General features: G+C 41.2%; 1 protein-coding gene across 3 annotated transcripts; it reads right to left on the reverse strand.

The window, feature by feature from the left end:
* Positions 1-1,457: 1,457 nt before the first annotated feature.
* Positions 1,458-23,402, reverse strand: gigyf1a (GRB10 interacting GYF protein 1a). 3 transcript variants are annotated; one of them, XM_018744502.2, is made up of 25 exons: positions 23,144-23,402; positions 17,109-17,531; positions 16,047-16,110; positions 15,322-15,451; positions 15,105-15,200; positions 14,596-14,710; positions 14,375-14,483; positions 12,717-12,913; positions 12,209-12,432; positions 11,962-12,076; positions 11,573-11,764; positions 10,965-11,110; positions 9,940-10,099; positions 9,453-9,619; positions 9,110-9,216; positions 8,714-8,814; positions 8,127-8,200; positions 6,992-7,126; positions 6,672-6,872; positions 4,636-4,838; positions 4,315-4,475; positions 3,478-3,641; positions 3,011-3,055; positions 2,753-2,897; positions 1,458-1,945 (listed from the first exon to the last, which is right to left on the reverse strand). In XM_018744502.2, exons 3-25 carry the CDS (start codon positions 16,079-16,081, stop codon positions 1,878-1,880), a joined length of 3,090 nt encoding a protein of 1,029 aa, XP_018600018.1. In that variant the 5' UTR covers positions 16,082-16,110; positions 17,109-17,531; positions 23,144-23,402; the 3' UTR covers positions 1,458-1,877. The 3 variants fall into 3 exon arrangements, with proteins under 3 accessions (XP_018600018.1, XP_018600017.1, XP_018600019.1); XM_018744501.2 differs by having other exon boundaries at positions 9,411-9,619; XM_018744503.2 differs by lacking the exon at positions 23,144-23,402 and adding an exon at positions 22,299-22,622 and having other exon boundaries at positions 9,411-9,619.
* Positions 23,403-23,716: the final 314 nt, after the last annotated feature.

A 23,716-nucleotide genomic window follows, 5' to 3' on the forward strand; every position in this document is an offset into this window, starting at 1 on the left:
TCCTGTCAAGTCATAAAGAGTGCCACTCTGACCCAGAAGTTCACAGAGCATTCCCCCAACCCCTTCCCAAAAAAGGAAATACATAAAGAAAAGTTATCCACAGACATCCGTGGGGTTTGTAAACAACTAAAATTTCCATAAGGAATAGAAAAGCTTCTTCTCAGAATCCCTTCCTTTGAATAGGATTGTAGAGGCAGTGTGTCCGCAGCAGTGGCCTGCATGGTTCCGTTGCCAGTTTCAAACTGAGGGGCATCCCTAGGCCCTCATCCTCTTCCACGGTATCCTTTTTGTCTCACATGTCTGAAAAAGCCTGCATTGCAATTTCAACTTTTTTTGGAATACATTCTTTTTTGTTTTTTTGATTTTTTTTTTTTTTTTTTTAAAAAAAGGAACAACAGGCATATTTCTCACGGAGGCAATGGAGCAAATATAAAGAACTGTAGCAGCCTCCAAAATGTTAAATCAAAATACTTTTCACTCTGTATGCAATGTGTGTGTAACTACATATATCTTTTTTTGCACTGTACTGTGCATAAAAACAGTTTGATGCCATTTTCTTTTACAGCTCAATGCAAACCTCCACACTTTCACGAGTAAGGAGTTAACAAAAGGCAGTATCACTCCCAAGAGGAAAAAAGTTTACCTCATAAAAGATGTGCAGATTAAACAAATTTTTAAATATACAAGTTCACACACAAATGAACTGTTCTGTTTATAAATAAACACAGAAAAGCAAACAAAAAGGGAAACTACAGCAAAATTATGTATTTTACAGCTGCTAAATGGGGGGGGGGGGAAAAAAGTGTGTCCAAGCCAACTTAATAATACTCTAATCATTTTTTCAGTACACACACATGCACGCACTTGCTTGTAGTGGCCACACTCAGCACAGTTATGAAAAGGAGAACCAGTAAGTGCCCCCCTCTACCTCCTCATCTGGGGAGAGCATAAGAAAAGGTTGACTGTCTCACACAAAAGAGAAGTGGCAGATCATACAATGTGACACACAGATGCTGAGATAATGTGTTTCTGTACAAACGTATAGGTCTCAACTGTGTCTACCTGGGGTTGAAGTGGTGGTAAAAGAAAACAATTGTGCCATTGCCTCTCAGTCTAGTCCACACGCCTGCACACTCAGCACATGCAAAGATCACATACACTGCTCAGGAAATACAAAATCCTTTTTTTCTTTTTTTTAAAAAATGGCATCTTTTCATTGTATACATCTTGGAAAGCAATGGAAAAAACATTGTGCAGACTAGTATGTTTGATATACATTCTCACACACTCACTCTCACAAAAATATTGATTTCTATACCTAATTAATTTTAATGCAAGTGCAATCTTCAAGTTTTTTTGTCAATTTTAATAGCTTTACTTTTATATAAACGTTTTTTTAAAAAACAAAAACAGTGTTTCAAGAAAGGATTTGTTTTTTGATAAAGTAAAAACGCCCCCCAAAACTTCATACACCCACCTTTTGACTATTTTCATAAGAAATGTAACCTTCCAGTTCTATATAATCGTGCGCACACCCACGCACGCACACACACACCCCCTTGTGTTCTTAAAAAGAAACAAAACCCCTATTCAAATCCCTCTTAATAAAGTGCAGTAGTTAGTTTAAGGTGCTTACTGTAATAAGTGCCAGAGGATGCCCTCTCCTCACAGCTCCCCTACCCCTTCACCTCACCATGGAGGGGTGACCCCCTCTCTGTCCTGGAGTGGGGTTGGGCTGGGGATGGTGGGTTGTGACCAGTTGTCCAGTACCCTGCCCAAACCCCCACCTGCCCCTCTGGCTCCTCCCCTAGCAGTGCACATTCGTCATCAGGGTGTCTGAGTGTCAGACAAAGGCCTCAGGTAGCTATTGCTGTGGATCAGTACTCCTCCACCATCTCCATCTCGCCCAGGCTCAGCCGGTCCCCAGCGCTGTGGAATGAGTACCCTGCAGGGTGGGAGGTGGGGTTTAGAACCAAAAGACAGACCCATGCTCTGCTGTGCCTGACAATGTATGCATGCAAATTCAAATTCTGTCGCATACACAACCATACTTAGTACAATGTGCAGGGAAATGCTTTTCCGATTGTCTGTAGTAAATACTAACAATAGAGATAATAAGGAAATATAAATAAAATAGAAACTAGAAACATACTACAGAAAAAAAAGATAATGAAAGTGTAATAGAAATGAACAGGAAAATATATATGAGGGGGAGAATGCAGACCGGTACAGGTGTATTCAAGTATATGAATAAAGTGAATGTAAACTCCAATATTAAAGAATAAATAAGAAAAAAGTGCAGCATGTGCAATGTTGTGCAAAAAAAATGCTGTGCAATATTCAGCTGAGGTAGTGCACAACATACAACTTACAACTCCATGTATACATATACAACAAATACAGACATGCAATGTGATCATCCATCATGTGGAACATCATACTCATGTTATCAGCTCATATCTCCCATTCTGGAAAGGTCAGCACTGTGAGCAGGAGGAATACCACTCTACCAGACCCTTGTACACAGAAGCAAAAATACAACCCTTTGACCATTGTCATTATACTCAAATCAGAAAACTGAAATAAGTTTATATATACACTCAGAAGTCCACTAATTCCATATTGTCCAAATCTTTTGCTGATGACACACCATAGTAACAGATTTCAGATTCCACTCACACACAATCAAAGGACCATGCACCAAGCCAGCCAACCAACCAAACCACTGTTCCAATAGAAAGGGAAGACTCACCTAAGATGCTGGGATCGGAGTGCAACATCATGGACTGCTTCTTCTTCATCATCTTCCCACTCTGACCGTCGTAGACGCCAACCTTCCCCATGTGGGCTGACTGGAACATCGACTGCAAGGCTGGGTTCATGCCACGCATTGAGTCCTGTGATGTAGAGTGGTGTTTAACAGCCATTTGGTAAATAATACACACACCTAAAGAATTCTCTTTAGACATGGTTTTCAGAGAATAACAATGTGAGCAGAGGAATGGCACACCTGTATGGGGAAGTTCATTGTAAGTCCAGCTACTTCCTTTGACAGCTGGAAAAGGACAACAAAAGATGTTAACTAAGGTATAAATATGAATTTACACCTATAAATTTAGACTTTTTTTCTCCAAAGCAATGGATAAAGTAATCAAAAGTGCATTTCACAACAGATGAAGAACTTTAGGTTCAGACATACGATTACCATCACCCTTCAGTCCAGTTCCCTGTATGAGTAAAAATTAACTTGACCCCAGTGACACAAAAATGCATAAGTGCAAAAAAAACACCCCCAACTATCACACACTATTTGCTCCAGGTTCAGGCTCCTTATAGATGAATAAGGGTCATGTAAACACTCAAGTAAGATAAAAATCTGTCAAAAATATTAGTTACTTACTGTTGTTCTGACAGTACACGTCTCCCTATTGTCTTGTTTTTGGCTGTGTCTACATGCACAACTGAGCTCAAACATACCTGCTGCTGCTGTCTCTGGTGGTTGGCTTTCTGTTTGGCACGGCGCTCCAGGAACTGTTTGGCAAACTCTTTGGCTTCCACGGTGTCCCCCAGGTAAGAGCGGATGAAATCCAACACATCGTAAGGGGACTCCACCTCCTTCAGGTACGCAACAATTGTGGCGACTGCAGTGACAGGTGGCCAGACAACAAACCAGACAAGCTAGATCGCAGAGGTTTTAGTACATATGTACAGTCCATCACATATACAGACTAGCACAACCTAAAAACTGAACTTAGGTTAACAGGAATATGACTGCACTACTTACTGGAAGTTATGAATTACACTGATACATCTAAAGTTCAATATTTTGAAAGGAATCCAAAAGCCAAATGCTGAATTACAAAATAAGTTCAAAGCAATTGCTTGTCATTATCTGTCGTTTTTCTGATAGTACATGAAGTCGCCAATAGTCTCGTTTTCTTGCTGTATCTAAATGTACAAAGGAAATAAGGTAATTTACAAATTGTATTTTCTATGAGATGTATGTCACTTTGGAGAAGTGTCTGCTAAATGGATAAATGTAAATGTACAACTGAACTCAAACATGCAGAAGGTTTTTAGAGACAATGAAAATGTCAAATAAAATCCAAAACAATAGTATCCATAATATTGCTAAGAGCTCAATTCTGTTACTCCCTGTGCTAACACTTAGCACCCCCTTACACTGAACATGGTTTCCTTAATACAAACTGTGCTATGACTCAACTCAGAGGAGAGAATATAAAGAAATTTCAAAACAAAATAAGGCAAAACAGGAGAGAAAGATGTTTGAAGTGGGGTGTGTGGGACATTTACCATCAAGTGAGGAGGAGGAATTGTTGGGTGAGGTGTTGAGCGCATGCAACATTTGCTCACACCAGGTGGTGAACCCATCCTGTGGCTTCATGCCCTGCAGCAACTTCAGCAACTTGTCCTCTTCCTCTGTGCGCTTCCGCCGGTTAAGCAGGTATGGCTCACTGTGGACATCGCATGGTCACATCGTAACATGTTACATCAAACCAGTTTCTGAGCAGTTGGCAGAGAAGCGTGCAAGAATGTGAGGAGTATGCCCGACATAAGGCTGTGTAAAGAGAACTGCCGGGAGAGGCGTGAGCTGGGCAAGGAGCGTAAATGCACCTGAGGGACGGGCTGCTGCGGCTAGTCTTAAGGCCCATATTGCGCAGGCTGGCCTGGTTCTTCACAGCTTCATCCCACAGGCCCATTCCACTGCCCCCAGTCTTGCTCTCCATGCTCCCACTGGCCCACAGGCTGCCAGCCGTCTCGCCCCATTGCCCCCCAAGGGCCGACACACCAGGACTCCCCAGTGACATGCCTCCGTGCTAAACACAAAGAAAGAGGAAACAAACATTGACATTAAAAAATTAATCCTCCCCTGAGATGGGAGCATTTGGTTTACAAGAACTCGAGGTTACAAATGGTTTCAGTTAATACTGCTACTTAAATTTACAAAACATTTGTGTGTACCAAGATTGAATGCCTCTCCTTGTTCCTCTTGACAGCAGAATTGCTCAAGACCAGAGGCAACATGTGGTCCTCTTTACAGTAACAGCTTGGCTTGTGCTGTATTAAGTTCTCCATTACATCTTGCTTGCTAGTTTCACCTGTTTTCACCAATTTCCTGTGTTAATTTGCATTATTCACTTAGCTGACACTTTTCTCCAAAGTGACCAACAACATTAAACCACTTACAATTACTTACCTGTTTATACAGCTGATTATTTTTTACTGATGCTTTTTAACTTAAGTCCCTTACTCATGAGTATTGCAGCGTAGGAGTGACTTGAACTTCCGACCCGGGAATTTGAAGATACTTGCTCTAAACACTACATTACCCGCTGCTCCCCTATTCTGTTTTTTTGGATTAAAGGTTAATATAATACTCAATGTTTATGCATTATGTTCAGTTTGTGAGTGTTTAGGTGTTGGTACACGATTAGCTATCGACACTTAAACCATAACAGAAAAGGTGATCACACACAGGTAGACAGCCATGCAGTATTATCAAGTAATTAATGAAGGGAAACCGCCTTGCTATGTCATCACAACAAATGAACTACTGAAATAATTGTGTGGATTTTAATTGGATTTGGTGATATTTTAGCATAAATAGGCATCAGTTTAGAGTGCCAAAATTGATCCCATTTGTACCGGATCAAATTTAAGACCCTGGTTATTGCCTACAAACGCATCAATAGAACTGCTCCTAGCTATTTACAAGACTTGATCAACCGCTACACTCCAACCAGACCACTTCGCTCGTCTATTTCTGCCCACTTGGCAATTCTGCGCACGAAAGGTAAAGCATGGAGGTTCTTGGTTCTGGCTCTGTTGTGGTGGAATGACCTCCTCCTCTCACTCAGAACTCCTGAAACTTTCTCTACATTGAAGAAGGGTCTGAAAACTCACCTTCTCCGGACTCACTTCGCCTTTGATCTCTCAAGCTCACGTATGGTGTAAATGTTCACACACGGTAACTTTATTATCATCCCCAGATAAGCCTTTACACAGTCGCTACTCCTGTATTGTATATAAATGTTTGTGTACCTTTTTTTTTTTTTTAAAAAAAAAAAAAAAAAAAAAAAAATTTGTAGAAAGGTGATCAGGATTCGTCTATCCTGAGTTTTATGCACCTACTCGTTCGATGAAAATCAGTGCATAAAGTGGAGAGAAAAACTAGGTTTACTTAAGAATCACATCTGCAACTATGTCTCTTTCTGCTAATGTAATGCATAAGTTGGAGAAAAGAGTCTGCTAAATGAATAAATGTAAATGTACATTAAAAACACCTCATGTATTTTTTTTTAAATACATTAAAAAAGACTACTCAAACTAATGGCTATTACGTCTTCGATTTTTGAGAATTCACCACACAAAAGGTTTTTCGGGAGCAAATTTCCTTTGTAACATGGGAAAACTACACATTGCAACCAAATACACAACGTAACAAAATATTCTTTCAAAATCACTAGATGCAGAGTGTAAAAGTCATGTTCACCAAGTTTGGTCAGTTGGCACACCATACTCACTCCCAGAAAGCAAAGCCTCTTGCTCTGCTACCCCTTAACACACGATGTATCTCATTTTGATCCCTCCACTGACACAGCCCGTTACTCCATTTCCTCTACCAACACCATCACTTTCTCTCTACCCACCCTGTCTCTCTGCTGCTGCTGGACTCTCTGTTGTTTGTGAAGCTGTCGCTCAGCCTCCTGCTGCAGCTCCAGCACACTCATGGCCTTGCCAGGCTTGGACAATGCTGCTCCTGGGCCCCCACTCCATGCCGAGCCTGACTGAGTTGACTGTTGCTGGGTTTGTTGAAGCAGCTTCAGGATCAGTTCCTGCTGCTGCCGGCACTGGCAATGAAAAAATGGTCATCAAATGGCCTAACATACACCTGTACAGTAACTATGAGTTTCAGAAATACAAGTGCATTATTAATATCTTTTTAAATACACATTACTTCGATACTCACTTGTTTCCGACGGTAGAGCTCTTCTTCCTCCCGTCTCTTCTGCTCCTCCTGCTGCCTCCTTTTTTCCTCTCTGCGCTTTCGCTCCTCCTCCTCACGTTTTGCCCTGAGTTCGGCATCTCGTCTCTCCTGCTGGAGCTTGACAGAGAAATGTTCACTTGGTGTCACTGAATACATTCTAAACTAATGCCACTAACACAAAATATGTGGCTGGACTTACGAACAATTTACTTCAACATGTTCAATCACTTTAATAATTGTACACTTTCATCCCTTTAAATCACTAACTTTCTTTTTATCAGCTGAGAACTTGTCAAACAGTTTAAACAGCAGTACATCAGGAGTATGCCAACAGCTTCATGCCAACAGCTTCTTGCCAACAACTTGGCAAACTCAAGTAAGAATCTGGTTCACTGGCAATTAAGATTAAAATTCTATCGTAGTAAAGTCCTTACAGACATTCCAAATTATTAAATAAATAAATATGTAGTTAAGATCCTGCACAACAGATGACACTTCAGCATGGGAAGGTGTGTTTCCATTCAGAAAAGGAAATGCTATCAGAAATGTCCTGAATGTGAATATATTCATATAATGTACACTGGTTCATACTGTGGTATGTGACAAATCAAATAGACTGTACTCTAAAGTCATGTGTCTGAATCCAAATCTTTCCTTCTGTTGATGTAATGCACTTTTTGTATTGTTCTCTGAGATGTATGTCGCTTTGGAGAAACATGTCTGCTAAATGAATAAATGTAAATGTAATGAACTACTGATCAAATAACCTTGGACATGAACTACAATGTGTATAGAAAAGTCCTTTTCACCATGTGTAGTTATGATTGTTTCACAGTACTGATTGCAAAAGAAAATTATAATAGATACAGAAACATTGATTCCAAGATCCCTGTAGAACTAACATTCAACTAAATAATCAGAGATTGCATTCATCCATTTTACTCTGACTGAAAAAATGTTATTTAATGCATATTCTCGGGAAATTAAAATCTGAATATTAATAAACGCTGCACTTGCCCTGACACCCGAAGGCTGCTACATAAAACATTGCTTATACACACACTAGTAGCACTCTGGATAAAAATAATCAAGTGACTCACAGTAACAAACCTCTTACCTTCTGAAGCTGTTCGAGAGTTGGACCCTGAGTTGAAGTATTCATTGTTAAGTCCCACAAACTGGCTTCACCGCCTGGGAATGGACACGTTGAGGAGAAAAGGTAGAAATTCTTGGTGCAAGCTTACACTTGGTATAAATGCCTGTTCCCATGTATATGCTGTAGTGCGTGAATGGTATATATCCCATAAACAACCAAATTGTGGTGGGTTCTGCTGTTTAACTGTATACTAGTGACCTGATGTCAGGGACTTCGACAGATTAACTGTGCTTTAGAATCACATTTGCATGCAAATCTCTCTTTCCTTTAAATGTAATGCACTTGTACTTTTGTCTGAGATATATGTCGCTTCGGTGAAAAGAGTGTTAAATAACGAAATGTAAATAGTAACTGGGAACACCAAGTGTGCCATGTCTGCATACTTACATCACCGATCCAATAAAATAAAAGTTGGGACACTAGGTTCTCCTACTTTTGAGTTTGGGACTGACTGTGCAAGGTAATGTGAATGTGAAAGATGCCATTGTTTCAGAATTTGTGACTAATTCTGTACAGATGTGTGCACTTGTGTTTTCGCAAGAGCATACCTGATTGCTGTGAAGCTGAGGTATGCATGTCCCACATGGACCCTGTATCTGGCACTGACATTGATCTGTTCATTGAAGGCATCATACCCTGCTCTCCACACCTGTGGTCATAAAAGTCAAGACAGGTAAGGAATATATGGATTACACAGGCCATACTAAAATCAATTTATTAATTCAGCTAGTGGAATCAGGGGAATCTGCATTATCAGTTATCCCATGCTATCAGACAATTACCCTACTACCTCATAACAGCCCCAAGTGTACCTCACACTAGTCCCACTTCACTACAGAACCACATACTTACCAATTCCTCCACATTGCCACAGATGCTCACAATGGCCCTGAGCTCAACATTATCTCACACTACTAATACCCCCTGCAGGCCTGCTTTCACACCTGTTAATAAGCTGGAAGAGCTGCTGTTGCTGCTGGAGCTGCTGGAAGAGGGCTGCTGCTGCTGCCAGTTCCTGTTGCTTCTTCAGCCTCTCCTGGTCCATGTTGCCCTTCATCGGTACACATACAGTGAGTCTACTGCCCTCACACACAACCACTAAAGAAATCAAAACAGTTATATACACCTAATACCTTGAGAATTACTGCATATTAAAATGATTAAACAAATGCAGCATCAACATGTTTCCTTCACTACACTCCCGGCTGAACAAACCCCATCCCTTCCACATTTACAGTCACTCACAGCAGGACCCTGCGCCGCAATGGGGCACAGGGGCTGTCTCACCAGCAGGGGCGGGGGGGACGGCCCCGGAGCAAAAGGCACACGACCCCACATTTTGATGACGTCCCCCAGAGGCTGGAAGCCCTCATCACAGCCCCTTTTAACAAGTAGCGTCATACTGAAGTAGCCTGCCTGGAACCACTCTGACATCTCCAGGGTGGTGAAAGGACCTGGGGGGGAGGAGTAGAGAAATTTACCTTTAACCCTATTTGTATGGGAAACAATATTCCAGCTTGGTAAATGTGTAACAAAACTATTTACTCCACATTTCAAGGGTATGAAAGAAAGAATCTTTTGTAGAACTTGAGTGAAAGACTATATATGTATGTACCATAGATATAACCCTACTGGTCCTTTCAGAACCATTTCATAGCACCTCCTTTAGAAAGATGTGCGTGTGTACATTCCCACGTGCCCAGGACCCCCATAGTGGGACTTTGCTGCACCACTTCATTATAGCATTTAGTTCAGTGCGTGTATGTGTACATACCCTGGATCTCGCCTTGCGGGTCCTTGTAAAACCACTTCATGGCAGCCTCATGAGACAGGGGCAGGGCAGCAGCAGTGTTGCATCTGTCCTGCAGGGTCTGTGTGAAGCTCTCCTCATCCAGGGAGCTGTCCTGCAGTGATGCCACCATCTTCTCCGCCTCCTGCAGCATGCATATGCACAGAAATACAAGAGACAGGCAAAATTAACTTTTCTTCCTGTAACACAAGAAAACATGTTCAGGAAAACAGCTCACGTTCATGGTTTAATATTATTTGAATGAAACATTCTGAACACCAGATAGCAAAAAATTAAAAAAACCATTTTCAACTGAGCCATTATGTTATAAAAATACATATAAAGGGTTCATGTAGTCCTTCAACATATTACTTAACTGGAGAAATTCTCACAGCTAGATAGCTTTGGTTAAGTTTCAGTTCCCCCAATTAATCTTGTTTACAGTCAGTGTCAGCTGCTACACTACTGTACTGCACTGCAGGGTACAACATGGACAGAATACCAGCTCATTCTAAGCCACACATGCGCACACCTGCACTCACACACACAAAGATGCGCTAAGGATAATGTATAATCACTAATCTGACATTGATCTTTGGAGTGGAGGAAGAATCCAGAGGAACCCCATATAAACATGGGAGAACATGCCACCTCCACACAGACAGCCACATTCAAACCCAAATCTGAAGGCACAGCCCAGCTGTGAGGAACCAGCATTCACTTTCATCTGGGCCATATGCTCCATAATTAGTGAGTAGGTTATGTTAAAGAATATGAACAATATGGGTCTGATCATGACATCACAACTGTTGTTCTACATCTGTTATGCTCTTACTACAAAACTGCACAGTATAACAGACTTTGAGGAATGTATGACACTAACTGATACATGCACATTATGTTATAAAATATTTCAAAGAAACACTGTGCTGCAACATTCCATCAACAGGAACAGGAGGAATATTGACATTTTCTGTAATTACTTTCTTGGCACAGTAGAACCAACTCACCTGTTGCAAGTGCTTCAAGCCCTCATCATCCTCGGTGTCACCCACCAGTGGTGGGAGGTCTGTAGCAGCAGAGGAGGGCGGTGATGAAGGCAGGCTAGAGGAGGAACCAGGGCTTAGCTGAGTGGGACCCCCTGCAGAGGCACCCTCTGCAAGACAATTAGCCAGGTTATATTTATATCTTGTACAACAATCACAAAGCAGCTGTGGGTTCAGTCAAGAGCTGGCAGTCAGCAATGATACATGCTACTACATAAAGAAATTCAGATAAAGTAATATTTTGTTTTAAACATGGAAATAATTGCATGTACAGTGGGTTGCAAGCAAAATCTCATTTTATTTAATTTATTGTCTTAGAAGCAACTGTTTAATCCTGCACCTGGACACAATGGTATGGAACACACTGAATTCAGCACACAAACACATGATATCGCAGTTCTCTCTCAGTACTCATTATCCATGCAAAGAACCAAAAAATTACCGAACAAGGCAGCCCTCAGACTGCAAGTTAACTGCCAGGGATATTCCAGATTTTTATTACATTTAGATTTTGGATGGAAGCTAAAATTCAACATGAGCAAAAACATTTTTTGCAAGGGGGAAACAGGCACCTTCATTTGGCATCTTGTTGGCCTTAGCAGGGCGTATGCTGGGGGCCTGGGACACCTGGGGGGGATCCGGCTCAATGAGGGGGGACTGGGACTCTGCCACAGAAGCAGGAGGGGATGAAATGGCAGGTGGAGAAGGTGGGGCTGTAGACTTTACTTCTCTGTCACAGGTTACAGCTGGCTCTTTCTCTTCAGCTGAAAATGTAAGAGAAGGTTAAGCGGTAACACAAAATAAAGAGAAAGAAAAATTCAGTAGTCATATGCTTTGTACCATAAAAGCAGTCTTCATTTAGCAGACAGACATGTATCTTAAGATTTTGGAAGTTGCAGCTCTACTGGAAAACTGTATTTTGTTGGAATATAATAGTCCACTATGGCACCCAGTGATTCACCTTTCTCTGTTCCACTCTCTTTCCTGTGCTGAGTCAGGCTGTTCTCCTCCTCCTCCTCTTCCAAACCCTGGAAATCCAGCCTCTGCTCCTCAGGAATGGCATCTTTGGAGCCCTTCTGTGTACAGGCAAGCATTGGGACAGAATAAGACTTGAAGAATCGTGAAAGAGAAGAACACAAGGAAGGAAAAAAAAAAAAAAAAAAAAAACTACAAACAGACATGCTAAAAGAGAGACTGAGTCACACAACCTTGATTGGGAGAAATGCCCCAGATGAATCAAAGGTGCCCATCTCTCCATCCTCTTCGTCTGTGCACCACTCCGGCAGGCCATCTCGGTCTTCCTCTGGACCCTCACTTCCTGCACGCCGGCGCCCCCCCTCTGGGTGCTCTCGGAAGTCAAAATCAAACTTCCGGCGCCGGCCATCTACAGAGCCACCATGCTCCCGCCACCCTGCAGAACGAGGACCCCCATCTGGGAAGAGTGAGGAAAAAAGGCCACAAGTGACACATTTCAGGACTCTCCCACAATGCCCAAACATGTGACAATATGAAGTGATTCATATTGACCTGTGCAGGAGGATACGCAATGTCATGTTCTGAACAACAGGTAGCACTGGGGCTGAGGACATGCACTTGCAACTTGACAATAGCTGCTTGAAACTAGACCCCTTGCTACTAGTATAGTACGATTTATCAGGATACTTGATCATGTTTTCAATGTGATACAGGACAAGAACCATCTCTGTGAGCATTTACCATCACGACGGACACCTGCCACCCTCCAGCTGCCTGCAGGCTCAGTCCCTGCATCCTCTTCTTCCTGTTCTTCACGAAGGGTGCGCCAGTTCTCACTGTCCGCACGGGCGTAGTCCTTCCTTGATCCAGCACCAGTCTCCTCAAAGGCGACACGCACCCCATCCCGGCGGGCAGGCTTTTCAAAACGGCGCTCACCCCTACATCAGATTGAAAGTGGGAGGTGTGTGAATTAGTTCTGAGGTGGTAGCAAGAGCTGAGCTCACAAACTAGCACAGATGGCGAATACCGTGAGACAAAGAAGGAGGAACACCCCAAACAAGAGGACACACAGCACAACCATTACTTTTGTCAACAATACTGCTTTTCAGAAAAGATGACATGCCAACAGATAATAGCCATATGCACTTATTAAATGGTACATTATCAGCGGTCATTTTAAAACAAAAATAATTCAAGAAATATGCACACTGCATAAGTTGATTTCTGTTACAAAAGCCCTGAAATAATGGCTTACCAGTTAAACAGGTTAACATTAATCCTCTTACATGCATACCGTAAATCTAAGAACAATGATTTAGTATCAGAAAGTTATGCAGATTATTGCCCAAACTGAACTGAGTTAGCAATTTGTTTTGAATTAATCACAAAGTACAAAAGCACATTAAACTGCGCAAAGAAATGATAAAGTTTTTCCAAATATGTGGAATTGATTTTACGGGAAGCATTTCAGTTTTATATGCGAGTTAGAACATTGGAAGTTTTTTCAGACTACTAGTCTACACAAATGTGTGTTAGTTGACATGAAGTCTTTGGGTAACTAACAGACTACATTTTAGATAATTAATTAATTTGAACCTTAAAACTAATTTCTATGTTAAAAAATTATCTAAAACAGAGGCAGAGTAACTTACTCAGACAATTGAGTATATAACAGATAATTATGAAAACAACCTTGACTGAACAGGAATTTTAATCATCGTTCTTTTCACTTAAGGAGCTCAGTGAGACCTGGACACTGAAGTTCATTCTAAGTCCAGGTGAGTAGAAGAGCTTGTGTTACATTGATTTGACATTCTGCCAAACTATCCTCGAGCCTGCAAGGAACCAAACTACAAAATATACTAACTTTATATTTTGTATGTACATAGAATTCTACTACACACCTTATTTTAGCAGTACAATGAGAGGGAAGCACCTTAACTCAACTCTAGATGTATATTTGGGGTACTTCCAAGAATATGTTCCTTCACATTTTCTAAGTGGAACTGTTCAATGTGGCCTTGATCTTACTATTTTCCTGTTATGAAACTGTTCACGTACTTCACTTCAATAATGTAGGAGTGGCTTTAGGGTGCAATCAAAAACCTCTAGTCTGATTTTTGATCATATCAGATAATTACTTTGATTGCACAGAACAAACTGCTTGCTTCAAAGCACGCAATGCATGTCTAGCCATGTTAAGATTTCCTCCAGTAATAATCACAAGAGCCAGGTAAATGATGTGCTCCAGGGTGTTGGCTATCAACGAAAAGCAAAGTCATTATTAGGCATCTATCTGTTCCATAATCTTTTGACATTGAATAGGTAACAGTGTTATTTGAAGAAAAACATAAGAGCGAGGAAAAGGCCCAGGAAAAAAGGCAGAAAAGCAGTATTACCGGTCATCCCAGCTCTGGCTGCGATGGATCTCTCTTGCACTTCGTCCAAAGCCCACTTCAGCATCCTCAATACTTCTTTGGTAGAATCCGCTGTCACCTCTGCCTCGCCCTGTATGCCCAGACAAAAAATCTCCTGGTGTGAGATCATGACTTGCTGGGGCTTGAGCTCTGTTCCACAAGTTCCACAAGTTCCACATAAGCAGAAAAACTTAAATTCTCACCTCTGCCACCTCGTGTGCTGCCTCGGCCTCTGGTCACACCTGCCGGGATGGCCCCCCCTCCTTTCCCCATGAGCCTCAGCACAGCCACACTATTCACAGACATGGAAAAGTTCCTCTGCAGGAAACAGAAAAGGGAGCTTGCTATATGCACTCAATAGAACCTGAAGCTCCTGCCATTAGTCAGCCAAATAAACGTGTATGGTTTTTATTATATCTGAAATGCTGCCTGAAAGAATGTGAACCCCCACTATAGTTCTGTAATTATCTTCTTACAGTGAGTAATTGGTTCCCCTGAGACTGAGCCTTAGGACACAACACTAAACTGACCTGGTCTCTTACCTTAGTATGGGAGAAAGATGCCCAAAATGTGTCCTGAAAACTCACTGATGGGTTAACCTGGTCATTTCCACAGCTGATTACCATAACCTTGTATTTGACTGAGGTAATGCTGAACTAATACAAAACTACTTACAGCAAGAATAAACAAGAGTGAGTGAGTTCAATCTCACCTGCTCCTCTTCAGTCAAGGGCACGAGGGCCAGTGGCTGTAAAGGTTCATCCTGCAGAATAGCTGCAAACTCCTTATCTTGCATTTCTTCTGGGACCTATGTTCACATAGATGCAAACACACACAACTTAATAAACACAGCTTAAACACTTGCAAATAGCATACCCTTCCCAACCTTTCATCAACACCACATTTACAGTACACGGCAGCCTCCTTACCTTGTTGTCTTTGATATAAAGTGCTAACATCTCCTCTCGGCCGTAGCGGTAATCGGCCAGCTTGTACTTTGGCATGGCAGGGGAGGGGGGAGGGGACGTCACACTTCCACCACTGGACAGTGCACGAAGCCTGCAGGCAGTAGGAGAAGACACAGGGATCTCAATGTCACTACTACTGAAAGAATTTTATGAGAAATACTAACTGCCCATGACTGCTGGAGTTATTTACTGGTCATTACAGATGGAGCCAGCTGGATACAGCTTGACATCCATGACCAAAGCAGACTAAAAAGAAAATATGAGCCAAGTTCATACTAACTTAAGTGCCTCTGGCATAGACCAGATGTTTTTTGGACAATGAAGCTATTGCTGGATCATTCTGTAGCGTCTTGCACTGAAGCTCCATTCCATTACGGCAAGACTATGAGAACTGAGCCATACTTTTTTGTGAGCCAGCAATATTCCAAGGAACCAGGCACTTCACACAACATTTCTCAACACCGCTAAACACAAACCCAGACAAATATTAATGGGAACTGATTTCATGCTGGGGGAACCTGTAAGAGAAACGTCAGAACAATCTCTGCACTTGAGACAGAGACTAAAGAATTATGGGGGAAAAGGAGAGGACTGAAGGCTGAAGAGAAGTGTCTGGACAGCACAGGAAAAGCTAACAACAGAGGGCAGTGATGGAGGACAATGTGGCTGGTTGACAGGGAGTTTACCATTCTGGGCCGAAGTTGAGAGTCTCAGCAGTCATATTCCTCTTGTCCACAAGAATTGGTGTTTCTGACAACAGCAGCACAGTGACAGTTCATCAATGCCAAGAGTCTCAGCATTATGTAATTAATCGCAGGAATGGCAATTAGCTGGGATGTGCGGATATTCCTTAGTTTACAAGAGTTTCTAAATTAAAGGCTTTAAGACATAGGTAGGGCACACCCAGCCAAAATCTCTCTTTATAATATCACCCAAGATTCCTTAATAAAACCTTAGAGAGCTATGAAATGACTCTGTAAATCTATTTGCAAATGAAGTGTGATTATTGATGCATTGACTGTGAAAATGATGCAACATCTGCAACTGAGTCAAGATGACAGTGCTTAACAATGCTGCCAGATTTGTACTCTTTCAACTAAACACCAAAGTCCTTGATCCAAAAATCTTCTCCAAATAAACACAGATGGGAAGACCAAAAATACCTTATTCATAAAATCTTAGCATTACCCAGAATTTAATGTATGTATCTGTTTATTTTGTAAAGATATGGTATCAAAGTTCTGGAAAACATTTAGAGTGAAATGAAGTCCTTTTCAGCAGCTATTGGGGCAACATTAATTGTTTCAATTTCTGATTAGTTGGTTTTGTATGTGAAATTTAAGATGAAGACAATATTTCAAAACACATGCCCATGTCTAATATTTTTAACACTGGAAATACTACTGTGAGAAGCACAAAATTCTGTGGAAAACTGATGTTTCTATAGTAGCCTTCAATTCTTAAGTATATAATATTTTAACTACAACAAAACATCCAAAAAAAAAGAAAAAGACTGTGTGTGGCTCTTAAAAATACGCTAGCTGCAAGTTAATCTATAGATTCATAACAACCCCTAGACAGAGTGAACAAATGACTGTAGCATTTACTGCATTAGCATGTTTAATATGACTCAACATCACTTAAGTTTGCCTGGGGTTCAAGAAAATATTCTTGACAGCATATCTTAAATGACAGACATTTTACAAAGATATCATGTAAAACATTTACAGCAGTGTCATAAGTCTTACTCTGTCCAGGGGAGCGGACCAGGGCGGAGCGAGCTGCACCAGGCTGGGTCTCGGTTAGGCTTGGGTGAGAAGGCTGAGTGGTGTTGCTGCTGCTCACAGGGATCCCCAAAAACAGGGGGAATAGCTGCCTGATCTGAGATGGGGGACGGAGGAGGAACCGAAGCAGTGGCTCTCGAGCAAAAATAAATTGGAAAAAAAAAACCCCCTCGAATACAACAAAAATGTCAAAGAACAGTAGTGAACAGCTGTAACAATGTAAAACAGTAATCAGAACAAAGTTAACCGAAGGCTTTAAAAATAAAACTAAGGGGAACAGCTGAATCGAGCACACGCGAGTCTCTCCCCTCCTGCTCTTCTTCCTCTCCCCCTCAACACCAAGTGGTTCAGAGTCCTTTCTCTGTGTTTTCTTCCTCTTCCTTCCTCCTGTGAAGAGAGAGTGAGAAAATTTGTTATACAAAAATATTCATGTTACTTACAGTCCATGTCATAAACATCACTGTGCTTTCTGAGAAAAAACAGCTGCCCGGCTCATGACTACTCCGAGACACTCAGTTTATCCGCACTAACTATAGCATCTATACATTGTTCATATTTTGCACAGATCAGGCGAGCTTCCTCAATTCCATTCATAACACAAAGCATAAATGTTATGTTTATGTTTTAACTGCACATTTAAAAAATGCATTCCAGTTGACCAATTCAACTTAATTCCAGTATTACACTAGTGATGAAAGAGAAAAAAAACTGTCTTCAGTATACCCAACTGAGCACAAAAACAGTATATACCAATTAACTGGTTATGCTGCCCATGGCAGGTAAAGTTATCCATGGTCCTGACTAAAGAAAGAATACAAAAAGGCATGGAATGGTCTTAAAATAAAAATGTGGCAGGTATGTCACTGCATGCAAGTATCTCCCATTACAGGATATTCCATCTTTTGTGATAGATGCTGAGTTTTCATAAACATTTTGGTCAATAGAAATATTTTTTTCCATTCCAGGTCTCAAACAGGGCTTGGAAAAAATGAGTTTCAATATTGCAACCACTTCAGTTAAAAAGTCTTCGTATTTAGACAGCTGAAGTTGTTTAATGTTCTTAAATTCCAAATAAAGTAGGCATCACCAGTTTCTGAGAAGGGTCAATGGCCTAGAAAATGTTAAGAACCTGATTTAACACCAAACATTCATTAGTTACACCACACAGTAGGTCTAACAGCATATTATCCGAGTGTATGGCAGAGTGACAGACATAAGCAGTTATCTTGTGAACGTTATTTCATTTTATCAGAAAAATAAATTTAGCCAATTAATCAAAATGTCTCCATCCAAGCTTTATCCTGTCCCATTCCCTGTCCTTCTAGGATATACTCCAGACCTCCATGATCCTGCATTAGAGCAAGTGGTTACTAATAACAAATGAAAACATTACATTAGAAGGACAAGCTAAAAGCAATGTTTTTGTTACAAATATATGTTGATTTTAGCACTTATACAGCTTCATAATGGCAACAAGTTTGACAAAAAGGATTTTTTTCTAAAACTTAGAATAAGGTGATTAATGGTACTGTAGGCTTTGGATTATTTTTGAGTGAACTTGTCCACTCAATGAGAAGATTACAATTCTCCCATCACAAATAAAGGAAATAACTTGATTTCTAGACATTTGGATACTAGATTTTCAGGGCCTAATTAGGTTTAGACACCAGCACATCTACTACTTTTTCCATCAAGAACATGTACATGTCTCAGGTTCACTGAGAAACATTTGGCAGGCCAAATTCAGTGATAAATAATAATATGTGTGTGTGATAAACACATTTTCCCTTGCGCTAACAGCAGTCATTTCCCATGTGAAAAAAAATGTTACATTTCCGAAACAAACAACTTTTACATTTATTTATTTAGCTGACACTTTTCTCCAAAACAACTTACAATTATTTACACATTTATACAGCTGGGGAATCTTACAGGAGCAATTCTGGAGAACTAACTTGCTCAGGGGTACTACAGCTGGAAGTGGGATGCGAACCTGCAGCTTTTGGGTCTAAAGACAGCTGCTCAAAACACTACTCAACCGGCTGTCCCGAGAATAAAAAAGTTAGATATGGTTTGACTGAAAGTGTAAAGGACAGTCTAAAATTTCAGCTCTGACTCTTAGTTGAAAATTGTATTTTGCTTTAGCACTTTTGCTATTAATGCACTGCATATATAATAAAACCAGCAATGTCACATAGTGGGATTCCAACTTACAAATATTGTGAGATATTGAACATATGGCCAGGTCTGTTAATATCTTGTATTGAGTGATACATCAACCATATCACTACAGATGGTGTTTGCCAGCGTTCCCAGGATTCCTGGCATTCTCAGCCAAGTTACTGCTACTGTTGTTGTGATTTCAATTTGTATCAGAGGCCTTTTTCTTTTGCACCACTTTGTGTTCAATTCTACAGAGTAAATCCAAAAATTCCTGAGCGCTAATATGAAATGGTGTACAACCGCTATGAACCGGAAAATCAAAATTACAAAAACTGAATAAGAAAATTGCAAATATGCTTTTTTCATAAATCCCCAGCATGTCTAACATGTCTTTTCACACAAAGTAAATTTCAACAAATTATTTCCTATAATGACCCCAACTCCGGAACTTATTGTATTTTAAATGTAACACAATGGGTCAATTAAGGATGAAGTCACTGAACTTAAAACGATGACAAAACCTAGCATTTGTAATGCATGTGTGAATATTGTGTTGAGTGCAGTAGATGCTGCAGTCGAGCTTGCACATAAATGCCAAAAATGTTTTGATTACATTTTTAGATGATTTTCTAAAAGAATCCAAAAATGTTTCTTTCAGAATTGAATTTTGGTGAAATATATTAGTTGTTCTTATTTGGAGTATATTTGTTATTCTTAGAAAACTTCAGTTGTTCTATAGTTGTTCTTTGCCATCACTGATTTTATTGATAAAGACAACTATTCAAAATGTGAGAACCTGCCAAGGCTGCCACTGTCACAGCAGTACTAAACAGAATTTTCTACATCAGGTGAGCCTGAAATTCTATTTAAGCAGCTTGACAGGTCTTTCTACTTGCTTTTAGGCAGGGTCACTAGAACTTTTCAATGTTGTTTGCATCAGCTGTGCACAAGTAAAATGCTTCTTACAGAATGGCATATGTTCTTGAATGTTGTGAATTAGACAAAGTACTAAGACTTCTTGTTGAGTTACTGGGCACGATTCCCTTTTAGAACAATATTTTTAAAGTTGCTATAATTTTAAGGAATAAAAACTTCCCATGCTATGAGCAAGTGGTGTACACAACATTACTGCAATAATATTTTTACTGGTTAAACACAGCGTAAATCAAATGAAGGGAAAGATCCTGAAAATTTCAAACTTTTTTCAGTGGCACCCAAATGTACATTTCACAAGCTTGCCAGCTAAATGTACTGTATAACATTTAACAAAGACAGATGTATTTCCTTCAGTTTTCCATTTTTTACTGTGATATCAACACAAATGTATGCTCTTGTGAAAGGAATTCATTTCTAACCAAGACTGGCAACAACACTATATAACAAGTTTACTTAAGAATCAAGGATTGCAACACTTCCCGAAGAAGTGGAATCCAACTTGTTTATAAGGCTGAATGAAGGTGTTCAATATTAACACTAAACACCAAAAGTCACATCTGCAGATGAAAAATCTATGTTTAGAGGCTTGCCAGAAAATCAGATTAAACAATTTTAAAATTCAGAATTCTTAAATAATTTTCTTAAATAAGGGGGGGGGGACCAGCAGATTCCTGGAAATTAGAAGCAGTGTGCACAGACAAGTCAAGATGCTGAACTGCGTATTTTCCTGTTAAGTTTCTCTGTTTCTAGAAATTTTAAACAACACCAATTTTCCTTCACTAACCTATTATATCTTAACATAGACATTATGTGAAGCTGTTTTTTTGTTCAGTTGAAAAGAAATACTTTCATGAAGAATAAAATGACATTTAATATACTTGATCAACAACTAATTTTTTCTAGTTTTACAAACCCTTGCGGTCTGATCTAAAGAAAGAAATATGGTATGCTTATTTTATCAATACCATAGAACAGACCAGAGCTTTTATGTATTTTTGCAAAGAAACCCTTGAAACTGTACAATGTAGTCTCACAAATTAAATACAAAGTATGCCTTCAAAGAGTAACTACACTGTCCCAGGCTAAAGAGATGCACCCGCAACTGCAATCACTACGATGACAGTTTATCTGAAAATAATGAGATTGTTCTTTGCATTAAGTTATAACACACATCCGATCTGTTAAACTAATACACGAACAGCTCCATTACATTTGAATAGCTTAAGTCACTGATAAACCCAGAAGCAATACTAATGATGGGGTTTAAAAGCAGCCAAGGGGAGATTTTTCTTGTGCAGGTCACGTCTTGCCAACCTTTACCAACTTGACACTTTGAAGGCCATTTCCAGCAAGAAGAAAAATGGCTTCAAAAATGAGTTGAGAGCCAAAAATATTGGAAGCAAATATGAGGGAGCACTAGCAAAAAGACCCAATGCAAGATAAAATACGGAGTTGCATATTACTTAAACAGCAGCAGGTGTTAATTTTTAAAACGGACTTCAAATCAGAGCAATACAAACCAATACTGAAAATGTTTACAAAAAAAAGATATGAATATTCATGAGGTTAATGCAACCCACAGAAGGAAGATGCAACCTCATGGGTGGTCCTGGGAGAACACAGACCCACGCTGAAGACTGAATCAAATCTATCCCGCACTAACTTATACTAATATGATGCTTGATCTTTAATTCAGGAAAGAAACTAGTTTTCGGAAAGAGCTCATCACCATCTGAAGGGTTTTCGGCGCAGAACGAGCGGTGATGTTTAAGTGTAAACGAACACGCTCAAGTGAGGCTCAGTCTTTCTTTGCTTTAGACGCATTTCTGTTTATTCGTTGCCTAAAAGTTCATCGCAATCGAACCTGCGGTAGAAAAATGAAAAGGAAGAGCGAACCGGCCGTACAAAGCAAGACAACGAAGCAGCACCGACAACCTTCACACTGACTGAACTCGCAGGCAGCGCCACGTCCGAAGTCACTCACTACGCTCCAGTCCAGGACACCACATTGACATATTGCTAGTTCTATTCAGTCAGTGTGTACCGTACACTTACGTTCCCTCAAAACGGAGGTGGTGGTGTTGTTGTTTCGCCTCGTTCAGTCAGTCACCGCACACACGATCGGTAGAGAAGGTAGGGGCACCGGCTTCGTTCAGAGACGCAGTATATTTCACCTCTCTCCTGCTGTACTCGGTAAATAAAAGACAGCGTGTGGAGCGTTGCGATTAAAGGATCGCTGTGACCGGCCGAGCACAGGTACAGGTAGCGGCGCGGACCCTCCCTGGCCAGTCGGTCCACTAACGGCCGCTTAGGCAGCGCAGCCGCAGGCCGAGCCGCAGCATATTCGCCGCGATCTGCCACAGTTTTCTGATCTACAGGCTCTTAAAGTGGGGGATTATATGTCGTAAACTACACACAGTGTGTGTTCGGCAGCCATAACACTGAGGCCAAAATTGGGCGATATTCAACTATTTGGCTCAGGCCTGCTGCCGAAGCCACCCTGGAGCCCAGCGCCGTGAACGAGACATGGCGTAGAAGGAGGGGGGGAGGGGGGGAGGGGGTGAGACAGAAGAAGAAGAAGAAGGAGGAGGAGGGGGGAGGGGCGGAGTGTCCCCGTGAGCGCGCGCACCCGCCCCCCTCCTTCAGTAGCGGTCGCCCCTCCAAATCCATCCCGCTGCTTTACCGCGGCCTTCCCGTAGTAGCCACTCTGAATAAACACGAAAGCAGAGCGACCGAAACACCGCCAAACCCGATTATTCGTCCGGGTCCGTCAACCGCCTAGAGTTAGACACCGAGTTCAGGCGCACCTATCGCCAGCGTGCAAGCTGATGTTGGGAGGCGAAGAAGAGCGTGCGGAGCTCCGCACCGCTCGGTCAAGGATGGAGAGACACGGCGCTTACCTTCCTTGCTACTGCTAGCCTCGGGATACCTCGCTCGGTCGCAATTTTCTATACCGTTTTCACTTAGTATGCATTTATGTATATCTTCGTTTTTGGATGCTTTATTCCAGTGAATCTTTAATCTTTTTTGTTTGTTTATTTTTTTTTCCCAATGATTTCTCCTCTGCAGCGGTCCGTACGTGTTTATGTGTAGTCTCGGTCGCGCTTGTTGTTTGTGTTTCAGAAAGATGGCCGTCCTACTCGCTGTCACGTGACGTGACACGGCGGAGCCAGACCTCGCGCTACTGAGCTCGCGAGCCGTCGCCGCTGGAAAAGCGTTCCGAGCCGCAGGGCCGATTAAGCGGCGCAAATAACCGACAAATAAGAGCGAGTTTCGTAAAGCACAACACTTAGTTTCAGTACGTACTGTGAGGGTTCCGTCTATGGATTAAAAAAAATTCGAAGACTTGTTGAGGGTTGTGCAACTCAGACATATAACAGCTCGAGATGTCGTCCCAACTCTCGCTCGTGAAATCGTTCACGATCCGAACAATTGCGGTTTGCGTGACACGTTACGTTCTCCGAACGGGACAT

Source organism: Scleropages formosus, chromosome 13, assembly GCF_900964775.1.
Source record: "Scleropages formosus chromosome 13, fSclFor1.1, whole genome shotgun sequence".
Taxonomy (NCBI): Eukaryota; Metazoa; Chordata; class Actinopteri; order Osteoglossiformes; family Osteoglossidae; genus Scleropages; species Scleropages formosus.